The sequence below is a fragment of the Oncorhynchus clarkii genome, chromosome 23 (genome assembly GCF_045791955.1).
Source record: "Oncorhynchus clarkii lewisi isolate Uvic-CL-2024 chromosome 23, UVic_Ocla_1.0, whole genome shotgun sequence".
In the NCBI taxonomy this organism is placed as follows: domain Eukaryota; kingdom Metazoa; phylum Chordata; class Actinopteri; order Salmoniformes; family Salmonidae; genus Oncorhynchus; species Oncorhynchus clarkii.
Window position 1 is genome coordinate 16,361,146 of NC_092169.1, and position 22,317 is coordinate 16,383,462.

The 22,317-nt window shown below is 41.2% G+C and overlaps 1 protein-coding gene across 1 annotated transcript in view; it reads left to right on the forward strand.

Moving 5' to 3' along the window:
* The window catches only part of LOC139381503 (glutamate receptor ionotropic, delta-1-like), a 451,280-nt gene that overhangs the window by 309,651 nt on the left and 119,312 nt on the right, over positions 1 to 22,317 (forward strand). Inside the window, exon 5 of the mRNA XM_071125103.1 lies at positions 5,337 to 5,390. Within this exon, the coding sequence (XP_070981204.1) occupies positions 5,337 to 5,390 (54 nt within the window). The remainder of the gene's footprint in view (positions 1 to 5,336; positions 5,391 to 22,317) is intronic.

The window sequence follows — 22,317 nt, forward strand, 5'->3', positions numbered from 1 at the left end:
TATGAATGACCCTGAGGCCAGGTTGATTGGATAAGAACAGGGCTTCTGTTTGGCCACCATGATTCATAACTACTGTGTTTCATTTAGTGCAGGAAACTCCCATCCCTGGGTTTCAGACTAGATCTAAGACAGGGTACCCCATATAGTGTACCCTAGGACTGGTAAACACATATGGTACGCAAATATGTAACTGGCCAATTGACCAGTAAAATATTTACTACATTTTACCTCCTATATAGTATTGACCATAGACTGCTTAAACAATATTCCTGAAGTTGAATAGACTGTAGTTGATGTTTAGGTCAAACTCTAAGTGTTTAGCTCTGTACTAACAGAGATGTGTAGACTCAGGTCTGATCTCGTTACCACAACAACAGAGGACTGTAGGAGATGAGGCCAGGGTCCCGTCCATTGTGAGTATTTCACGAGGGGCCTCATTACGGCTTGGGTGCCTTTGAAAGACTGGCACAGAATTAAACAGTGAGCTTTGAGAACTCATCATTGTCCATCCTTTCAAACGACTGTCTGATCTAAAGCCCTCCTGAACCCTTCGGACCACTGAATGGCCTCATTCCAGAGCGAGACATCCTCTGCTTGCTATGTAGCAATGCCAATGACCTATGTTCCAGTAGTGGTGATGATGTTGTCATGTTACAGAATATCATTACAAAACAGGTCATACACAGACACCTAATTAGTCAGTATGATAGGAGTAACACCAACACTGTTCACGCTGGCATAGAAGCACCATTAATTTTATACCAAAGCCACCGTAGCATCCTAATGTTTTTTTCTACCAACATGACACAAAAACATGTTCATTACAGTACATTCAGAAAGTTTTCAGACCCCTTGACCTTTTCCACATTTTGTTATGTTACAGCCTTATTAATTGCTATGAGAGTCGAAATTGAGCTCAGGTGCATCCCTTTTTCCATTGATCATCCCTTGAGATGTTTCTACAACTTGATTGGAGTCCACCTGTGGTAAATTAAATTGATTGGAAATGATTTGGAAAGGTACACACATGTCTATATAAGGTCCCACCAGTTGACAGTGCCTGTCAGAGCAAAAACTAAGCCATGAGGTCGAAGGAATTGTCTGTAGAGCTCTGAGACAGGATTCTGTTGATGCACAGATCTGGGGACGGGTATAAAACAATTTCTGCAGCATTGAAGGTTCCCAATAACAAAGTGGCCTTCATCATTCTTATATGGAAGAAGTTTGGAACCACCAAGACTCTTCCAACAGCTGGCCGCACGAGCCAAACTGAGCAATCGGGGGAGAATGGCCTTAGTCAGGGAGGTGACCAAGAACCTGATGGTCCTCTGACAGAGCTCTGGAGATGGGAGAACCTTCCAGAAGGACAACCATCTCTGCAGCACTCCACCAGTCAGGCCTGGTGGTGGAGTGGCCAGATGGAAGCCACTCCTCAGTAAAAGGCACATGACAGCCAGCTTGCAGTTTTCCAAAAGGCCCCTAAAGGACTCTCAGACCATAAGAAACAAGATTCTCTGGTCTGATGAAACCAAGAGAAACAAGATTTAACTCTTTGGACTGAATACCAGGCGTCACGTCTGGAGGAACCCTGGCACCGCCCATACGGTGAAGCATGGTGGTGGCAGCATCATGCTGTGGGGATGGACTGGAAGACTAGTCAGGATTGAGAGAAAGATGAATGGAGCAAATTACAGAGAGATCCTTGATAAAAACCTGCTCCAGAGCGCTCAAGACTTCAGACTGAGGGTGAAGGTTCACCTTCCAACAGGACAACGACCCTAAGCACACAGCCAAGACAACGCAGGAGTGGCTTTGTGACAAGTCTCTGAATGTTCTTGAGTGGCCCAGCCAGAGCCCGGACTTGAACCCGATCGAACATCTCTAGAGAGACCTGAAAATAGCTGTGTAGGGACGCTCCCCATCCAACCTGATAGAGTTTGAGAGGATCTGCAGAGAAGAATGGGAGAAACTCCCCAAATACAGGTGTGCCAAGCTTGTAGCGCCATACCTAAGAATACTCTAGGCCATAATGGCTGCCAAAGGTGCTTCAACAAAGTACTGAGTAAACGGTCTGAATAGTTATGTAAGTGTGATATTTAAAAAAAAATTTTTTTTTTTACCTGTTTTTGATTTGTCATGATGTGGTATTATGTGTAGATTGAGAGGGGGGAAAAAATATTTAATACATTTTAGAATAAGGCTGTAACGTAACACAATGTGGAAAAAATTAAGGGATCTGAATACTTTCTGAATACACTGTACAATAGGGTAAGATTTATTTTGCCTGTTGAATGATCCAAATGAGGTGGAATACCTGTTAGCGCAAGTTGGAGATAATAATCCTTTATTCCAATAATATAACAATAACCTCCCTAGCTGTAGCATGTAAAGGTCAATCAATACATTCATTAATTAGGTTAATCATTATGGTTTTTGTTATAGTCCTGGAATATTTTTTTGAATAAAGGGTTATTTTCTCCAACTTGAGCTAAGAGGTTCTAGAACAGTTAAGTTGAAAACATACAGTAGATGAGATATGGGGAACCAAAACAAGCTCACACCTGATGTTATTTCCCAAATTATTGAAAATTGTCAATAAAATAAACCTAGCTAATTGTGCTTGTCTCAATGTGTGAAACATATAGAAATAAACATTCTCACTGCTCTTGACATGCAGCTTGAGAGGCTCAGTGCCCAGTTTTTCTAAAGTGATCTATCCAGATTTCGGCTATCGGATAGTATTAAATGCATAGAAATGGAATGAATAGAACACCAGGAGGGGTCACTTTTAGAAAACTAGGCCCTAAGGACCGAAACATTGCTGCTGAAATGCATCTGCTCTGATGCTAAATTAAAAGTGAGTGTTTTGTTTAATCAAGTCTGATATCAACCATGGGATGCAGAGATTAACTTTAATTTGAAGGCATAATTAATTTTTGCACACCATGACCAAAAACCTAAAATAGAGAGAGCCTGAGTGATTATGTTTTAAAGATGAAACAAATGAGCTTGTAGGTCTTTGTTTTAATACTCAAACAAGGGATCCACAAGACACAGATAAATGTTTAGAATGTACATTGGCTACATAGGCAGGCTAATTATTGGCAAAATATCTGATCTGATTGGTCAAAAGACCAGTTAGTGTCGAAATATTAGAATTGGCAGCCATTGCATTGTGAATATAGACACAATTGATGATTCCTTAACCTCATATTCAATGCCAAGAAGCTTCATGTATAATGTAGTAGCATCACTGTAAATCCTTCAGGAATTAATCTCAGTGCATTACTGCATAAATATCTCAAATTGATATTGAATAGCCCATGGGCATATGGAAGTACCCATCCAACTCTGAACATATGCATCAATAAATGTTAGCTTTGTTGAGACCTCAAATCCCCCTACTAGTAACTCCATTTTAAAGTCATAAATATCTATATTATATAATTATCTGTGTTAACTCTAGAGACATGCCTCAGTGTGCCTCACTTCTCTGATTCTAGATCTTACTAGATCTAATTGTGAGATTCAGTTACATTAACGTTATAGCATATAATAGCTATCTGATGTTGCTGCTGCTGGGTCTGATTTCTAGCCTAAAATCACATTTCTCTCCAAAGCTTCATTTTGCATCATCTCTTCAAGTAAACAATAAAAATAAAAAAAACAACTGAATGTCTGGCAAGAGGTGTTGATGAGACGTGTTCTGTAGGACACGAGTTGATGTCATTGCCAATAATGTGATAATACTTGTAACCTAATCAAACTTACAGTTTAGACAAAATGTTTGATTCATAGTTGAAGTACTACAGACAAACAGCAGTCACTCTCACACAGACAATTAGTCTAAAAATGGTTCCTGAACCTCATTATCCATTTGACTTGATGACGTCAAATTCCTGGATCAACTCAGGTCGATGCTTATCTAACAACCAACAAGCCCGGAAACACCCGTGCCTTCACCTGCTAATAAGCTACCTGATACCTACAGTGCAATGGAGCTCCCCTGCTCTTTCTCCTTGGCTACAACACCCTATTTTCATTGCAGTACCCACTACCATAGACCCTGTTGCCTACATCTTGGTGGGAGATTATTTGTCTCCAGCTCTCAGCCCCAGGAGATGATCTAGTGACACAGTGCTCATTGTTTTTACATTGCTGAATAAATCTGTCATGGGAAACTAAGTTCAGCAACTGTTTCCTATATTTCTGTGTTTCTAACGATAGCGACGGGCTATCTCTTTGAATGCAAGTGTGGTTGGATGGCATATGGCCCCTATAATTTCAGAGTGAGTAAGAAATGGAGCATTCAACCGTGGAGGTAAATATTACTCTTGTTTTCAGGAGCCTCTGCAATATTCAATGAGACCAAGCTGGAAATGCGCTGCATTGAAATCAAAATCATGACTCTTCCATGGTTAGAAGATCGATCTGCAGCTTTCAGGCTGTGCTGGGTGCTATTATTGATGAGCACGCTGTTGTTAGGTAAAATGGTGAAGGCTTTTAAGTTATACTGTATGTAAGGATGATATGGGGCTATCAATCTAAATTTCAGTATGGCAAAAGGGATCATTTGGAAGGTAATGACAACCATTTACAGATAAGGACAAACATAGATATGGTAACCATGACAAATGTCATGCGTGAATAGTCATGTGATATGTGAAAGAGCTATACTGTGCCTTTCTTAGCCATTAAGATGGAGCTATCACGCTCGCTATCCTCAAACTCCCTGTCATAAATCAACCAAGGCGCAGCGTGCATGTAGTTCCACATCTTTTAATGAAAGTGAAACCGAAATAACCAAAAAACAAACAGGTAAACAGCAAAGACCGTGATGCAACCGAGGTGCACACAAACACACACAGAAAAATAATTACCCACAAAACACAGGTGGGAAAAGGCTACCTAAGTATGGTTCTCAATCAGAGACAACGATTGACAGCTGCCTCTGATTGGGAACCATACCAGGCCAAACACATAGAAATAGAAAACATAGAAAAAACACATAGAATGCCCACCCCAACTCACGCCCTGACCAAACCAAAATAGAGACATAAAAAAGGAACTAAGGTCAGGACGTGACAGGAACACTTACTTATTATGAGTAACCATGATGAACCACATAGCAATTCAGATTTTTCAAGGGGTGCTGCAGAACCCTCAGCACCCCTACTTCCCACGGCTATGGTGGCCCATTCAAGCTTGTGTACTTGAGTTTGGACTCCCTACTCTTATGTTGTTATAGGATTATTTGGGGATATGCATTAAATCTCTATTTTCTTTATCCTAATTTCCTTCTTCTCTCCTTCCCCCCTCTTTCTATCTCTATGCAGGCTGTGGAAACCAACCTGGCATCCAAGGACAGCCATTGGGTTTATGCCAATGAGGTGAGATCAATAGTGCATTATTGTATTTATACATCACATTTATTCAGTTTGCTTCATCGCAGTTGCATTAGATGCCAATGTACGGACAGACATGGATTAAAACCAATAACACTTCCACTCTGACTTCTTCCATATTTAGACTCGTAAACAGTATAAAAGCTCTCACACCATGCCACTTTGTTTCTATCTGAGGGGTTTTATACATTATTGGCCAAATAATTATTAATTATTGCATTCACAGCACTTCGGAAGCCAAAGCTGTTTTTTTACCTGTTTCTTTGTTGACCTGACATTGCGTAAATGGTCTTCCAAATGGGCTTTAACATCAATAAATGCCAAGCACTTAGCGAATACCAAACACTGTGCTCTGTGCCATGACTTGCACCAGCTGGGCAACTTTGCATTGATTTAGGCTGATTTGCTGAGAAGGACCGTAAGTCCTCTGATGTCCCAATGCTAATGGGGAAAAAGCATGTTTCTAACGTACCTTGATGTCTTTTTATTAGCGTTTATGTGCTTCCAGAGTACACTTTTAAGTTGACCTAACCACCAACCACAGTACACACACACACACACACACACACACACACACACACACACACACACACACACACACACACACAAACGCACAATAGTATGCTCAAACAGACACATGGGTCTTTCTAATTAACTAGGGTACCAGTGAGCATTTATTTTTCTCTGTTTGGAGCTATTACAAAGTAATTAATAATAATTTGCCTTTTTTTATTGTGAGTACATTAAGATACAGTATAAAGGGGGAACATAGATACATTCAATGTAATTCATGAGTTGAATCAAAACATACAGTATGTTTAAACCCATTCTCATGCTTGGAGTCTTCACAAATTTGAGACAAAACACTACCTTGCTTTCCTTGCATTTATGTTACAGTTTGTTGTTATATCATATACAAAGCATTTAACAAATACAGGTGAAGTCGGAAGTTTACATACACTTAGGTCGGAGTCATTAAAACTAGTTTTTCAACCACTCCACAAATTTCTTGTTAAAAAAATATAGTTATGGCAAGTCGGTTAGGACATCTACTTTGTGCATGACACAAGTCATTTTTCCAACAATTGTTTACAGACAGATTATTTCAGCTAGAATTCACTGTATCACAATTCCAGTGGGTCAGAAGTTTACATACACTAAGTTGACTGTGCCTTTAAACAGCTTGGAAAATTCCATAAAATGATGTCATGGCTTTAGAAGCTTCTGATAGGCTAATAGACATCATTTGGGTCAATTGGAGGTGTACATGTGGATGTATTTCAAGGCCTACCTTCAAACTCAGTGCCTCTTTGCTTGACATCATGGAAAATCAGCCACGACCTCAGAAAAATAATTGTAGACCTCCACACGTCTGGTTCATCCTTGGAAGCAATTTCCAAACACCTGGAGGTACCACATTCATCTGTACAAACAATAGTATGCAAGTATAAACACCATGGGACCACGCAGCCGTCATACCGCTCAGGAAGGAGACGCGTTCTGTCTCCTAGAGATGAACATACTTTGGTGCGAAAAGTGCAAATCAATCCCAGAACAACAGCAAAGGATCCTGTGAAGATGCTGGAGGAAACAGGTACAAAAGTATCTATAACCACAGTAAAATAAGTTTATATCGACATTACCTGAAAGGAAGGAAGAAGTCACTGCTCCAAAACCACAATAAAAAAGCCGGACTACTGTTTCCAGCTGCACATGGAGACAAAGATCGTACTTGTTGGAGAAATGTCCTCTGGTCTGATGAAACAGAAATAGACCGCTTTGGCCATAATGACCATCGTTATGTTTGGAGGAAAAAAGGGGTTGCTTGCAACCTCCAGAATCATGTTGTGGCGGTGCATTGCTGCAGGAGGGACTGGTGCACTTCAAAAAATAGATGGTAGGATGAGGCAGGAAAATTATGTGGATATATTGAAGCAACATCTCAAGCTTGGTCGCAAATGGGTCTTCCAAATGGACAATGACCCCAAGCATACTTCCAAAGTTGTGGCTTAACTTTGGGAAAGGCATAACGCTAGCGCCCGGCCTCGACAACGTCCGGTGAAATTGCAGAGCATGAAATTCAAAATACAAAATTTGTTAAACATTTGTTAAACATTTGTTAAACATTCATGAAAATACAACTGTTATACATCGGTTAAAAGCTTAACTTCTTGTTACTCCAGACACTTTGTCAGATTTCAAAAAGGCTTTACGGCGAAAGCATACAATGCGATAATCTGAGGACAGCGCCCCGCGTACAAAAGCATTGAAAATATTTTCCAACCAAGCAGACGCGTCACGAAAGTCAGAAATAGCGATAAAATGAATCACTTACCTTTGAAGATCTTCCTCTGTTTGCAATCTAAAGGGTCCCAGCTACATCACAAATGGTAGTTTTGTTCAATAAAGTCCTTCTTTATATCTCAAAAAAGTAAGATTAGTTGGCGCGCTTCATTCAGTAATCCACCGGTTTCACTCATTCAAAATGCATAGAAAATGAATCCCAAACAACATTTCTAATCAATCCTTCAGGTACCCTAATATGTAAATAAATGATACAATTTAAGACGGAGAATAGTATGTTCATTACCGGAGATTAAGAATGAAGTGCGCGCTCTCACTGGAGCACGCTACAAACACTACAGCCAAAATGGGAGCCACTTAGAAAAACTACAAATTGTAGCTAATTTTTCAAAACACAAGCCTGAAACTATTTTTAAAGACTGTTGACATCTACTTGAAGCCCTAGGAACTGCAATCTGGGAGGTATTCCTTTTATATTCCATAGACAGCCATTAATATGAGTGGTGAGCCCCCCCAAAATAAAATCCCGGATGGATTGCCTCAGGTTTTCGCCTGCTATATCAGTTCTGTTATACTCACAGACATTATTTCAACAGTTTTGGAAACTGTGGAGTGTTTTCTATCCAATAATCCCAATATGCATATCCTAGCTTCTAGGCCTGAGTAACAGGCAGCTTACATTGGGCACCTCATTCATCCAAACTTCCGAATACTGGCCCCTATCCATCTCAAGAAATCAGTCAGGAAGTTAAATCTTGGTCGTAAATGGGTCTTCCAAATGGACAATGACCCCAAACATACTTCCAAAGTTGTGGCAAAGTAGCTAAAGGACAACAAAGTTAAGGTATTGGAGTGGCCATCACAAAGCCCTGACTTCAAGCCTATAGAAAATTTGTAGGCAGAACTGAAAAAGCGTGTGCGAGCAAACAGGCCTACAAACCTGACTCGGTTACCCCAGCTCTGTCAGGAGGAATGGGCCAAAATTCACCCAACTTATTGTGGGAATCTTATGGAAGGCTTCTCAAAACGTTTGATCCAAGTTAAACAATTTAAAGGCAATGCTACCAAATACTAATTGAGTGTATGTAAACTTCTGACCCACTGGGAATGTGATGAAATAAATAAAAGCTGAAATAAATTATTCTCTCCACTATTATTCTGACATTTCACATTCTTAAAATAAAATGGTGATCATAACTGACCTAAAACAGGGATTTTTTTACAATGATTAAATGTCAAGAATTGTGAAAAACTGAGTTTGAATGTATTTGGCTAAGGTGTAAGTAAACTTCCGGGTTCAACTGTAAATTACACATTGACCTTGTGAAATTCCTGGATATTGCTGTCGGACTCTTTTCTTGTAACATCCAGTGCCGACAGAGATGGCCGCCTTGCTTCGCGATCCGATGCAGTATTTTGTTGTTTTATGTGTTATATCTTACATTGTTACCCCAGGAAATCTTAGGTTGTATTACATACAGTCAGGAGGAACTATTGGATAAAAGAGCAACGTCAACTCACCAACATTACGACCATGAATACGACTTTCCCGAAGCGGATCCTCTGTTTGGCCCACCACCCAGGACAATGGATCGGATCCCAGACGGCGACCCAAAACAACAGCGCCGCATAAGGGGCAGACGGAGCGGTCTTCTGGTCAGGCTCCGTAGATCGTGCAACGCTCCCAAGCATACTACTCGCCAATGTCCAGTCTCTTGACAACAAGGTAGACGAAAGGGTTGCCTTCCAGAGAGACATCAGAGACTGTAACGTTCTTTGTTTCACGGAAACATGGCTCACTCGAGACACGCTATTGGAGTCGGTACAGCCACTTGGTTTCTTCACACATCGCACCGACAGAAACAAGCATCTTTCTGTTAAGAAGAAGGGCGGGGGTGTATGCCTTATGATTAACGAGACGTGGTGTGATCATAACAACATACAGGAACTCAAGTCCTTTTGTTCGCCTGACTTCCTCACAATCAAATGCCGACCTCATTATCTACCAAGACAATTTTCTTTGATCATAATCACAGCATAGCGTCGAACAACAACATTGATGAATACGCTGATTCGGTGAGCGAGTTTATTAGCAAGTGCATCGGTGATGTTGTACCCATAGCGTCTATTTTAACATTCCCCAATCAGAAACCATGGATTGATGGCAGCATTCGTGCAAAACTGAAAGTGTGAACCACTGTTTTTAATCAGGGCAAGGTGACCGGAAACATGACCTAATACAAACAGTGTAGCTATTCCCTCTGCAAGGCAATCAAACAAGCTAAGCATCAGTATAGAGACAAATTAGAGTCACAATTCAACTGCTCAGACACAAGAGGTATGTGGCAGGGTCTACAATCAATCACGGACAATAAAAGAAAAATCAGCCCCGTCGCGGGCCACGATGTCTTGCTCCCAGACAAACTAAACAACTTCTTTGCTCACTTTCAGGACAATACAGTGACACTGACACTGACACGGCCCGCTACCAAAACCTGCGGGCTCTCCTTCACTGCAGCCAACGTGAGTAAAACATTTAAACGTGTTAACCTCTTAAGGCTGCCGGCCCAGACGGCATCCCAAGCCGCATTCTCAGAGCATGCGCAGACCAGCTGGCTGGTGTGTTTATGGACATATTCAATCAAGCCTTATCACAGTCTGCTGTTCCCACATGCTTCAAGAGGGCCACCATTGTTCCTGTTCCCAAGAAAGCTAAGGTAACTGAGCTAAATGACTAGCCCCGTAGCACTCACTTCCGACATCATGAGAGACTAGTCAAGGACCATATCACCTCCATCCTACCTGACACCCTAGACCCACTCCAATTTGCTTACCGCCCCAATATGTCCACGGACGACGCAATCACAATCACACTGCACACTGCCCTAACCCATCTGGGCAAGATGAATACCTATATAAGAATGCTGTTCATCGAATACAGCTCAACATTTTATACCATAGTACCCTCCAAACTCGCCATTAAGCTGGGTCTCGACCCCGCCCTGTGCATCTGGGTCCTGGACTTCCTGACGTGCCGCCCCCAGGTGGTGAGGGTAGGTAACGACATCTCCACCCCGCTGATCCTCAACATTGGGGCCCCACAAGGATGCGTTCTCAGCCCTCTCCTGTACTCCCTGTTCACCCATGACTGCGTGGTCATGCACGCCTCCAACTCGATCACCAAGTTTCCAGACGACACTACAGTGGTAGGCTTGTTACCAACAACAATGAGACGGCCTACAGGGAGGAGGTGAGGACCCACGGAGTGTGGTGTCATGAAAATAACCCCACACTCAACGTCAACAAATCAAAGGAGATGATCTCGGACTTCAGGATATAGCAGAGGGAGCACCCCCCTATCCACATCGCAGGACAGTAGTGGAGAGGGTGGAAGGTTTTAAGTTCCTCTGTGTACACGTCAACGACAAACTGAATTGGTCCACCCACACAAACAGCGTGGTGAAGAAGGCGCAGCAGTGCCTTTTCAACCTTCAAATTTGACTTGTCACCAAAAACACTCACAAACTTTTACAGATGCACAATCGAGAGCTTCCTGTCGGGCTGTGTCACCGCCGCAACTGCTCCGCCCACAACCGTAAGGCTCTCCAGAGGGTAGTGAGGTCTGCACAACACATCACCGGGGGCAATCTACCTGCCCTCCAGGACACCTACACCACCCGATGTCACAGGAAGGCCAAAAAGATCATCAAGGACAACAACCACCCGAGCCACTGCCTGTTCACCCCACTATGATCCAGAAGGCGAGGTCAGTACAGGTGCATCAAAGCAGGGACCGAGAGACTGAAAAACAGCTTCTATCTCAAGGCCATCAGACTGTTCAACAGCCATCACTAACATTGAGTGGCTGCTGCCAACATACTGACTCAACTCCAGCCACTTTAATAATGGAAAAATGTATGTAATGAATGTATCACTAGCCACTTTAAACAATGCCACTTTATATAATGTTTACATACCCTACATTACTCATCTCATATGTATATACTGTACTCTATACCATCTACTGCTTCTTGCCTATGCCGTTCGGCCATCGCTCATCCATATATATATTTATGTACATATTCTTATTCATTACTTTACACTTGTGTGTATAAGGTAGTTGTTGTGAAATTGTTAGATTATTTGTTAGATATTACTGCATGGTCGGAACTAGAAGCACAAGCATTTCGCTAACATCTACTAACCATGTGTATGTGACAAATACAATTTGATTTGATTAGTTTTTTTGTATGGAGATCTCGGAAGTGTACTGTAAACTCTTAACGTTTCATATCTCCCTATGTTACGGTGTGAAAACAGTTTTCATGGGCACACATAACCAAAATAATGTATGTAATTGCAAAATCCAATACTTTCAAAAGAAAGATAAATTTTCATATGATTAATAAAACAAAAATCGATACTGTCATTAACAGGGTTCTTCAAAAATTACGCATAATAGTTGTTTATGCGTGTTTGATAGCTGTTTAGTTACAGTATGTGGGGATATTATCGCACAACATAAGCTGATTCAGTAAAGAATTTTATGAATGACAGTCGAGTGATAAAGACCTTGTGTGATACTGCAAACGATTTAACAGCCAAAGTGCAGGAATTAATCTCCAGTACTGATCTCCAGGACTGACGGAACATTTTGGTGTGTATGCTGTTACCGTTGTTAATATAATTAGCCTACTTTATGGACAACATTAAATCAAGATTCTTAAGGTAAAATTACAGTCCGTGTACGTTTTGATCGTTTATTTTCCAAGTTTTTGCATGCCAAAAAACAACTTAATATTTTAATGTTCAAATGTGGGTGTGGTTAAATGTAGAATGCCTGGTCAAGTGCACAGCCAACACTTCCTGTCCTTTCAAAGTTGGTCATTACCATTCTAACGCCATTCTATTAATCTATTATCTATTCATTAATTGATTCATTTCTGCCCATACCGTGCCATAGTGGCAAGATAAGGTAAGATACATACTGCATACTATTTAGTGTGTATTGACTTAATCATCTTTTATTACTCTGAATGCTTAGCTGACTAATATATCCTAGCTACCTAGAAAACCATTGGTAATCTTATTAAATTATGCTATACAGCCAAAACAACAGTATCTATTTCGCTGTGGCTGTGTCCAGCTTACATCTGTGCAAATATATGTGTGTATAACAATGGAATTAAACATCCAACCAGTGCCTCGAGTGTCATGCTGTAGGTCCACCACACACTTGAAGGGTTGTGGGGTCCTGTCTAGAAACAACCCCTAGACACTTGTGGAGATCTGAGAGAATTGGACAGGCGTAAGCAATACCACCAAAATTCCATCAAGCCTATCAGAGGTTAAGGTGGAGCGCTCATCATGTCACCACCCATCAATCCCGCTCAGATTTCCAGAAGTGTCTAGACTCTGGGCAGTAGGGGTTAGGGGTTGTTTCTGGACAGGCCATGGGTATTATGGTAGCTCAGTCAGTCAGTCTGGCACTGTCAAAAAAATGTTAATAGCTGTCAAATACTTGCTTCCTCTGCCCTTGGAGAATCTCAATTACATTTCCTTGATTAGTTGCATCCTCTCTCCTTGTCTCCTTCTCAAAACTCATTGGATGAGAAGGTCAGAGGTCCCTCCCTTCTCACGTTCTTATCCAATGGGTTTTGAGGAAGTTAGGAATGAAGGAAATGCAATTGAGATTCTCCCCTTGTTTCCTCCATTCCTCACCTCCCTCTCAAAGCACATTGGGGGAGAGGAGGGAAGATTCCCCTCCTCATTGCTCCAATGCACTTTCAAGGCAAGGAGTGGAGTAAAGAAGGACAGAGGAAGCAAGAATGTGAAGTCTGATTTTCACACATATGCACACACACTGCTTGAAGAATTTACTGATTATAATGATTTCATTATTGTTTATTATTATTGATAATTATTTTTTTTGATAGAACCCATTGTATTATATTATTGTATTAAATTACTTTATCAACTTTAATAAAAATAGAAATAGTGTTTTAGCTTTTTCATTCTTTTGGAATGTTTAGCATGGCTATAAATTATAGAGAAGTTGACTAAAGCACAAACAGACCTGGCTGCGAGGCATGACAAAGAAACATGCAGTGTCCATGTTTCATGTGAAGTTTTGAATGACATGTAGATGTTTTGTTGTTGCTAGGAGTTACGGTCTCGTGTGTATCTAGACTCTTATTCCTGTAACTGCAAGTGAAGCTGCAAGAAAATCATGATTAAGGGTGATTTTGCAAACAGTCTTTTTTGTGTCTCGGGGTTAGATTTTTAAGATAAAATTTTAATTTAGATTCATTTTTATTCATATACGTTAAATAAAGACTAAAATAACCTTAACATTTTAACTTCTAACGTATTTCATGTCTGATTTCACTGTTTTGCACTGTTTTTGTCAAGTCTCACACCCAGACTTTGGACATTCTGCAGCTATTTATTACACTTCCAATAGTCTTGATATTGAAAATAAAAAATTGAAAATATTTAATGCACCTATTTAAAAAGAGTCAAATACATAGAAACTATATACATTACTTTTTGTTACACAAAGTACAGTCGTCTCTAAGTATTGTGTCATTACCACCACCACGAGCAAATTACATGATAATAATGTTTTTTCAATAGTTTGTGTGCTTGGTTACCATGGATATGAATAGTGACAGTGGGGAACATGGATGTCATGGAGGGAGATTACAATTTTGATGCTGGGAAATTATTGGGAAAAAAAAGTTTATAACTTCAGAAGATAATATTTTTTTATTGTACATCATTACCAAAGAGGCTATAATTTCATCAAATTATGTTAGATTTTTTTAATGATCTTTTAATTATGTGTATTTAGGACACATTGTATGCTAGCTTTTCAACTGTAGTTAGCATGCTAGAAATCCTGCTACTTATGACCAAATACACATAATGAACTCTGATGGTTAGAACAGAATGTATTAGTTCATACATTTTTACTTACCTTAAGACATGAAATGACGCACAAATTACATAAAGGATAATGGTTCATTTGAAATTGAACACTTATTTGCTAAAAAGACCATTACATTTTGTATTGTTTTCGGATGATTGAGGGATTTAGATGTCTATTTATGTGACGTACTATGGTTATTGCTGACTTTAATTATTTATTTTACATTTTTCTATAAGATTCCCCTAAATCAACCAAGGAGAGGACAAGGACATACGGTATATAAACAAAATCAAGCAAGATCCTATAAGATACCAGGAGTTTCTTTAGAAACAAAAAGAAAAATACCTCAAGAAAACAGAAAGTGGTTAAATGAAACCCATCTCACAACTTTCCCAGTGAGAAAAAAAGGGAAAAAAAGGAGGAAATAGAAAATAAACCAAAGAAACAGAAAATCAACTATCCAGAAAAGAGTGGTTATGAAGTCATACCTGTCAACGAATAAACCACCACACTTAAAGCTACTGAATAATGACCTACTTCCGCTAAAATTACTCCAGATCTAGAGTGGCAAGAAAAAGTATGTGAACCCTTTGGATTTACCTGGATTTCTGCATAAATTGGTCATCAAATTCGATCTAATCGTCATCTAAGTCACAACAATAGACAAATCAAATCAAATTGTATTTGTCACATACACATGGTTAGTAGATTTTAATGCGAGCGTAGTGAAATGCTTGTGCTTCTAGTTCCGACCATGCAGTAATATCTAACAAATAATCTAACAATTTCACAACAACTACCTTATACACACAAGTGTAAAGGAATGAATAAGAATATGTACATAAATATATATATGGATGAGCGATGGCCGAACGGCATAGGCAAGTTGCAGTAGATGGTATAGAGTACAGTATATATATTTGAGATGAGTAGTGTAGGGTATGTAAACATTATATAAAGTGGCATAGTTTAAAGTGACTAGTGATACATTTATTAAATCCCATTTTAAATTATTAAAGTGGCTAGAGATTTGAGTCAGTATGTTGGAAGCAGCCACTCAATGTTAGTGATGGCTGTTAAACAGTCTGATGGCCTTGAGATAGAAGCTGTTTTTCAGTCTCTCGGTCCCTGCTTTGATGCACCTGTACTGACCTCGCTTTCTGGATGATAGCGGTGTGAACAGGCAGTGGCTCGGGTGGTTGTTGTCCTTGATGATCATTTTGGCTTTCCTGTGACATGGGGTGATGTAGGTGTCCTGGAGAGCAGGTAGTTTGTAGTAGTTTGTAGTAGTGATGTCTGCGTTGTGCAGACATCACTACCCTCTGGAGAGCCTTGCGGTTGTGAGCGGAGAAGTTGCCATACCAGGCGGTGATACAGCCCGACAGGATGCTCTCGATTGTGCATCTGTAAAGGTTTGTGAGTGTTTTTGGTGACAAGCCAAATTTCTTCAGCCTCCTAAGGTTGAAGAGGCAGTGCTGCACCTTCTTCACCACGCTGTCTGTGTGGGTGGACCATTTCAGGTGGTCCGTGATGTGTACGCAGAGGAACATAAACTTTCAACCTTCTCCACTCCACTGTCCTGTCAATGTGGATAGGGGGTTACTCCCTCTGCTGTTTCCTGAAGTCCACAATCATCTCCTTTGTTTTGTTGACATTGAATGTGAGGTTATTTTCCTGACACTACACTCCGAGGGCCCTCACCTACTCCCTGTAGACCGTCTCATCGTTGTTGGTAATCAAGCCTACCACTGTAGTGTTGTCTGCAAACTTGATAATTGAGTTGGAGGCGTGCATGGCCACGCAGTCATGGGTGAACTAGGAGTACAGGAGAAGGCTAAAAATGCACCCTTGTGGGGCCCCACTGTTGGGGATCAGCGGGGTGGAGATGCTGTTTCCTACCCTCACCACCTGGGGGCGGCACGTCAGGAAGTCCAGGACCCAGTTGCACAGGGCGTGGTCGAGACCCAGGGTCTCGAGCTTAATGACGAGTTTGGAGGGTACTATGGTGTTAAATGCTGAGCTGTTGTCGATGAACAGCATTTTTACATAGGTATTCCTCTTGTCCAGGTGGGTTAGGGCAGTGTGCAGTGTGATTGTGATTGCGTCGTCTGTGGACCTATTGGGGCGGTAAGCAAATTGAAGTGGGTCTAGGGTGTCAGGTAGGATGGAGGTGATATGATCCTTGACTAGTCTCTCAAAGCACTTCATGATGACGGAGGTGAGTGCCACGGGGCGCGATTGTCATTTACCTCAGTTAGCTCAGTTAGCTCAGGCCTTCTTGATTTATGTTGGAACAGCAGACTGGAATAGGGATTGATTGAATATGTCCGTAAACACACTAGCCAGCTGGACTGCTCATGCTCTAATGACGCGGATAGGGATACCATCTGGGCCGGCGGCTTGCGAGGGTTAACATGTTTAAATGCTTTACTCACGTTAGCTGCAGTGAAGGAGAGCCCGCAGGTTTTGGTAGCAGGCAGTGTCGTTGGCACTGTATTGACATCAAAGCGAGCAAAGAAGTTGTTTAGTTTGTCTGGGAGCAGGACATCGTGGTCCTCGACAGAGCTGGTTTTCTTTTTGTAGTCTGTGATTGACTGTAGACCCTGCAACATACCTCTCGTGTTTCAGCCATTGAATTGCGACTCTACTTTGTCTCTATACTGACGCTTAGCTTGTTTGATTGCCTTGCGAAGGGAATAGCTACACTGTTTGTAATAGGTCATGTTACCGGTCGCCATGCCCTGATTAAAAGCTGTGGTTCGCGCTTTCAGTTTTGCACATCAATCCACGGTTTCTGGTTGGGAAAAGTTTTAATAGTTGCTGTGGCTACAACATCACCGATGCACTTGCTAATAAACTCGCTCACCAAATCAGCGTATTCATCAATGTTGTTGTATGACGCTATGTGGAAAATTTCCCAGTCCACGAGATCGAAGCATTCTTGAAGCTTGGAATCAGATTGGTCGGACCAGCCTTGCACAGACCTGAGCACCACCGCGGACAGACACCCACCCAGACCCTCCCCTATAGGTTCAGGTTTTGCGGCCGGAGTCCGCACCTTTTGAGTTCGGCCTAGTATGGTTCTCAATCAGAGGCAGCTGTCAATTGTTGTCCCTGAATGAGAATCATACTTAGGCAGCCTGTTTTCCCACTATGGGTTGTGGGGTAGTTATTTTCTGTTCTGTGTTTTGTTGCACCGTTCAGGACTGTTTTTTTGTCGTGTATTGTTTTTGTTTAAGTATTCATTCTTTATTCAATTACAATGAATACTTTTTTTTTATAATATGTTTATTATTTTACAATAAAAAATCTAATAAAAAAGACAGCAATACTAACAATGACATTCATTGTACTGTTGAATGGGATGGCCAATTTAGAGGCCAAAACAAAACTTAACTCACACATACGCAAAATAAAACAAAATCCTATTAGGTGGTACATGTATAAGAAGACAGCATATAGTCATTACAAGCCGTGTAGTTAAGCCAAAAATAGATATTGAGTGGAGTACAGCACAGAGTAGCAGCAGATCGTCAACCCAGTTATGAAGCGGGACTAGACCATTTATCCAGTATCGGCTGCCATATTTTGTAAAACATTGGACTTCTATTGGAGGTATTGTATCAAATCTTTTCCATATGTATTACATTCCCTAAATCCCGTAACCACATTTCAAAGGTGGGTACAGTTCCCAGTTTCCAAAATTGTACAATGAATACTTACCACGCTGCACCTTGGTCCTCTCTTCAAACCTCAAACAAAAGAGATCTCAGAAGACCTAAGATTAAGAATTGTTGAGTTGCATAAAGCTGGAATGTGTTACAAATGTATCTCTAAAAGCCTTGATGTTCATCAGTCTACGCTATCACAAAGTGTCTATAAATGGAGAAAGTTCAGCACTGTTGCTACTCTCCCTAGGAATGGAGTCCTGAAGACTGCAAGAGCACAGTGCAGAATGCTGTTAGGTTAAGAAGAGTTCTAGAGTGTCAGCTAAAGACTTACAGAAATCTCTAGAACATGCTCACATCTCTGTTGACGAGTCTACTATGTGTAAAACAAGAAACAAGATTTGTGTTCATGGGAGGACACCACTGAAGAACATTACTGCACATCTGAAGTTTGCAAAAGTGCACGTGGACTTTCCCCAGCGCTACTGGCAAAATATTCTGTGGACTGATGAAACTACAATTGAGTTGTTTGGAAGGAACACACAACACTATGTGTGGAGAAAAAAAGGCTCAGCACACCAGCATCAAAACCCCATCCCAGCTTTAAAGTATGGTGGAGGGAGCATAATGGTTTGGGGCTGCTTTGCTCCCTCAGGGCCTGGACAGCTTGCTATCATCGACCAGAGAATGTTTTGCAGTAGAAGGTTTTCTGTCCGCCAATTGAAGCTCAACAGAAGTTGGGCGATGCAACAGGACAACGACCCAAAACAGAAGTAAATCAACAACACACCAGACATCCCAAGAATATTGGTGAACTGAAACAGTTTTGTAAAGAGGAATGTTCCAAAATTCCTCCTGACAGTTGTGCAGGTCTGATCCCCAACTAAAGAAAACGTTTGGTTGAGGTTATTGCTGCCAAAGGAGGGTCAACCAGTTATTAAATCCAAGGGTTCACATACGTTTTCCACCCTGCACTGTGAATGTTTACACGGTGTGTTCAGGAAAGACATGAAAACTTGTAATTGTTTGTGTGTTATTAGTTTAAGCAGACTGTGTTTGTCTATTGTGGTGACCTAGATGAAGATCAGATAAAATGCAGAAATCCAGGTAATTCCAAAGGGTTCACATACTTTTTCTGTATGCGATTGTTTTGTCACACAGACCATGATAATTCAACAAACAGAGGCAAAGCACAACCTTCCACTTCAACCTGCACAGCACCACAGCCATCTCCTAGCACATTACAGCTCATTACAGACATACAGTACATGAGGGATTTATTGGAAAGTGGTGTGTTGTGAAATATGATGAAGACCCTTACCGTGGTATTATACAAGATGTTGATGCAGGAGCTGCACTCTAGTCAAGACGATGAGTCGTGTGGGAGCCAACTGATTATTTTGGCCAATGAGAGAGGACATTGTATGGTACCAACCAGAGAATGTGCTTGGGCTTGTCCCTGAGGCTCATCCAGTGACAAAACGGCATATGATGCTTGATGGCGCAATCTGGGAGTAAATTTGCTCTATCGTTAAGCAATAGAGATCATTAAGGGCAAAACCTAATCTTGAGTGAGCACACACCTGTCTCATGAGTCTAAATCAATAGACTGCAGCCAGTGACAAATAAATTGTTTGTCAACCAGTGTTTCCAACCTTGTACATGTATTTCTGCCTAATGCATTGATCCCAAAATTGTTCTAAAAGATGCTTAAAACCTTGAGGCATGTAACTTTTGTTTTTTTGTGGTTTTTGTGTGTTCTAAATCTTCAATAAAATTAAACATGTACAACTGTCACATTAAAATATATATATATATATATTATATGAAATGTCATTTCCACCACACTCTGTCATTCCCACAATGATTTTTCCCATATGTGAACCTTATTTTTTTTACCTTTATTTAACGAGGCCAGTCAGTTAAGAGCAAATTCGTATTTACAATGACGGCCTACCCCAGCCAAACCCGGACGACGCTGGGCCAATTGTGCGCCACCCTATGGGAATCCCAATCACAGCTGGATGTGATACAGCCTGGATTTGAACCAGGGATTGTAGTGACACCTCTTACACTAAGATGCAGTGCCGTAGACCACTGCACCACTCACGCGCATGGATGATATGCTTGTTCTTTATAAAATTCTTTAAATAATGTAATATATTAAGATTTTGATGTGGTTTCTGAGTTACATCAAGGCATATATGGACATTTAGACATGACAATAATGAATACATATAATTAATAAACAAACAGAAACAGAAAAGAAAAACATGATGAAATGTTATGTAAAATACCTTAAGCACAATTTCTGTAATTTAAAATAGAACATTTTAAGACATGGAGGTTTGTTTTATTCACTGCTTTATCACACTCTGCCAACCCGGATGTCCTAGCTGTGTCTGAATCCTGGCTTAGGAAGGCCACCAAAAACCCTGATATTTCTATCCAGAACTATAACATTTTCTGACAAGATAGAACTGCCAATACAATCTACTACAGAGATGGCCTGCAGAGTTCTGTCTTCCTATCCAGGTCTGTGCTCAAACAACTTTTAAAAATCCACCTTTACAGAAACAAGTCTCTCACCGTTGCCGCTTGCTATAGACCACCTTCTGCCCCCAGCTGTGCCCTGGGCACCAAATGTGAATTGATTGCCCCCGTCTATCTTCAGAGCTCGTGCTGTTATGCCTAAACTGGGACATGCTTAACACCCCGGCAATCCTACAATCTCAGCTTGATGCCCTCAATCTCACACAAATGTTCAATGAACCTACCAGGTACAACCCCAAATCTGTAAACTCAAGCACCCTCATAGATATCATCCTAACCAACCTGCCCTTCAAATACACCTCTGCTGTCTTCAACCAGGATCTCAGCAATCGCTGCCTCATTACTTGCGTCTGTAATGGGTCTGCAGTCAAACGACCACCCCTCATCACTGTCAAACGCTCCCTGAAACACTTCAGCGAGCAGGCCTTCCTAATCGACCTGGCCCAGTTATCCTGAAAGGATATTGACATCATTCCGTCAGTAGAAGATGCCTGGTTATTCTTTAAAAGTGCTTTCTTCACAATCTTAAATAAGCATTCAAAAATTGTAGAACCAGGAACAGATATAGCCTGTGGTTCACTCCAGACCTGACTGCCCTTGACCAGCACAATAACATCCTGTGGCGTACGACATTAGCATCCAATAGCCCCCGCAATGTGCAACTTTTCAGGGAAGTTTGGAACCCATATACACAGGCAGTTAGGAAAACAAAAGCTAGCTTTTTCTACCAGAAATTTACATCCTGCAGTACAAACTCCAAAAAGTTCTGGGACACTGTAAAGTCCATGGAGAATAAGAGCACCTCCTCACAGCTGCCCACTACACTGAAGCTAGGAAACACTGTCACCACCGATAAATCCACAAAAATTGAGAATTTCAACAAGCATTTTTCTATGGCTGGCCATGCTTTCCACCTGGCTACCCCTACCCTGGTCAACACCCCTTCACCCCCCACAGCAACTTGCCCAAGCCTACCTCATTTCTCATTTCACCCAAATCCAGATAGCTAATGTTCTGAAAGAGCTGCAATATCTGGACCCCTACAAATCAGCCGGTCTAGACAATCTGGGCCCTCTCTTTCTAAAATGATCAGCCGAAATTGTTGCAACCCCTAATGCTAGCCTGTTCAACCTCTCTTTCGTATCGTCTGAGATCCCCAAAGATTGGAAAGCTGCCACGGTCATCCTCCTCTTCAAAATGGGGAGACACTCTAAACCCAAACTGCTACAGACCTATATCTATCCTACCCTGCCTTTCTAAGGTATTTGAAAGCCAAGTTAACAAACAGCTCACCGACCATTTCGAATCCCACCATGCTTTCTCCGCTATGCAATCTGATTTCCGAGCTGGTCATGGGTGCACCTCAGCCACGTTCAAGCTCCTAAACAATATCATAACCGCCATCGATAAGAGACAATACTGTGCAGCTGTATTCATTGACCTGGCCAAGGCTTTC